Source organism: Saprolegnia diclina, assembly GCF_000281045.1.
Source record: "Saprolegnia diclina VS20 unplaced genomic scaffold supercont1.53, whole genome shotgun sequence".
NCBI classification, from domain to species: domain Eukaryota; phylum Oomycota; class Saprolegniomycetes; order Saprolegniales; family Saprolegniaceae; genus Saprolegnia; species Saprolegnia diclina.
The window spans coordinates 6,927-8,854 of record NW_008246120.1 but is presented as its reverse complement, the minus strand read 5'-3'; the positions used below and the strand labels follow the sequence as shown (position 1 = coordinate 8,854).

Sequence of the window (1,928 nt, the reverse complement as noted above, 5' to 3'; positions counted from 1 at the left end):
AGGAGGTTGACGAAGCAGAACATGCCAAAGATGGCCGTCGCGCCAAGCTGGATGGCCATGGCGATGCAAGAACACGAGTGGCAGCCACTTTGCTTTTTCGCATCTGGTGCACACACAAGATGGCATGCACCCGACCACATGGTGGTCTGCATGACCAGCATCGCGCTGTCCGCAGACGGGACCGAGGATGCTTCGCGAGCCTTTGACGCGCTCTCGCCTCTGCATGCGAAGTGGATCTATAGCTGCAAGGATGAATGGAGACGACCCGGTGCAGCTTCGATTTGAGGTCCGCTGGGTGATCTCGCATCCACGCCGATCGAACGTGCGACCTTCTCAGTTTCTCGGTTCAGTGGTTTTGCTGGATAGGGCGTGATGATGGCGTCACTCAAACAGCAGCTTTCCATGTCAACCCAGGGCTCGGGCAATTGCTTACAATGCATGATCACCACGAAAGCACCTTGTCAACATGGTGGTCAGGCTCGTCGCCTTGAGGAACTCTAGTTGAATATGGTGCAATGACACAATTTCAACGCTCGCGAACTCTACTATTTTACGAACTCCTTTTTGCGGGTCTGTGCATGCGACGAATAGACGTTGACTCTCATCCTCTTTAGTGGCAAGGAAGGTCCGGGTACCGCGGTATGGGGCTGCGATCGACATAGAATAAATAGCACGACCATTGTACCTGTGTCCTATGATATTCTGCACATGTCATTATTGAATTGATACTTGAACTGGAGCAAAGCAGTTGAACAGCGAGGTGAATTGAGAGTGAAATTCATCGAGCATGTGCTCTGAAACTGTGAAAAGTTGTTGCTGGTCACTACCGGTACGGATGGAGGTTCTGTTTGTACGTTATACATGTACACGACAACATTGCGCATTTCTTGGTGAAACGCCCAAAAGGTTGAGAAGGAAATATGAGATTATCGTTCCAAACGCCGGATCTACTCTTGCGCCACGACATTGACGCTGGGCGACGCAGCGAGCGCCTTGGCCGCATCCGCCTTGATGTGCCACTTACGTCCAATGATGTACGTGATGCCCCAGCAAAGAACAGTCCAAAGGAGCCAGCCGTACGCAAATGCGAGCGTGTAGCGCAGACCGTCCTTGTCCAAGTGGCAGTTGGGGTCGAGCACATCCTTGCCGCTGGCGTTTACCTTGCTGCCGCAGTTGGGCGCCCACATGTCCTTGAGCGCACCGAGGATGACGGCCGCGGGCACGTCGCCAAAAAGATGCTGGATGAATGTGCTGAGGCCCATGGCGTACCCGCGCTGCGCGTCCGAGACGCTCATCATGATGACGATCGTCGTGACGGTTTGGGTCGCAAACACAAAGAGGAACCCGAGAAAGACGAGGCCGAGGAAGACAAACTTGGAGCTCATAAAGCCCAGCGACACGAGCAAGAGCGCGACGCCGGTCGCGATCGAGACGAACATTTGAAACGCCGCGCGGTGGAGGCGGAAGAAGCGGTCACCTTCGTGGCCGCGGACCACCTTGTCGAGAATGTAGCCACTGAGCGGCGACCCAATGAGGCCCGCGAGGACGACGATGCCGCCAAACGCCGTCGACGCGATCGACTCACTCAAAAGTCCATAGCCAATGAGAATCGCCGGTGCGAACGCGACCATGCCTTGGATCGTAAACGTAAAGGCCGAGAGACCAAAGGCCGACGCGAGGAAGGCCGGGTTCTTGGCGATTTCAAACGTCTCGCGCCAAAACGAGTGCGGCACGGGCGTCGTCGATGGCACAAACTCTTCCTGGAGGTCCGCTGACTTGCTCGCAGCGTCTTCGAGCTTCTTCTTACCGAGCGGCTTATCGAGGTGGTCTGGAATCCACGCGTAGCATGCGTACACCACCGGCACCATGAGCACCGCCGTGAGGTAGAAACCATAGTCCCAACCGACCGTGCGCGCCGTCACCGAGCC

The 1,928-nt window shown here is 55.8% G+C and overlaps 2 protein-coding genes across 2 annotated transcripts in view; both read right to left on the bottom strand.

Moving 5' to 3' along the window:
- SDRG_12812 (hypothetical protein) overlaps positions 1-59 on the bottom strand; it is a gene marked incomplete at its 5' end in the record, with an annotated part of 1,686 nt that extends 1,627 nt beyond the window's left edge. The window contains one exon of the mRNA XM_008618893.1: positions 12-59. Coding sequence (XP_008617115.1) covers positions 12-59 — 48 coding nt within the window. The remainder of the gene's footprint in view (positions 1-11) is intronic.
- Positions 60-907: 848 nt separating this feature from the next.
- SDRG_12811 (hypothetical protein) lies at positions 908-1,869 on the bottom strand (the record flags this gene model as incomplete). Its single annotated transcript, XM_008618892.1, has 1 exon — positions 908-1,869. A coding segment is annotated over one exon (922 nt), but the record flags the coding sequence as incomplete, so codon positions are not given.
- Positions 1,870-1,928: the final 59 nt, after the last annotated feature.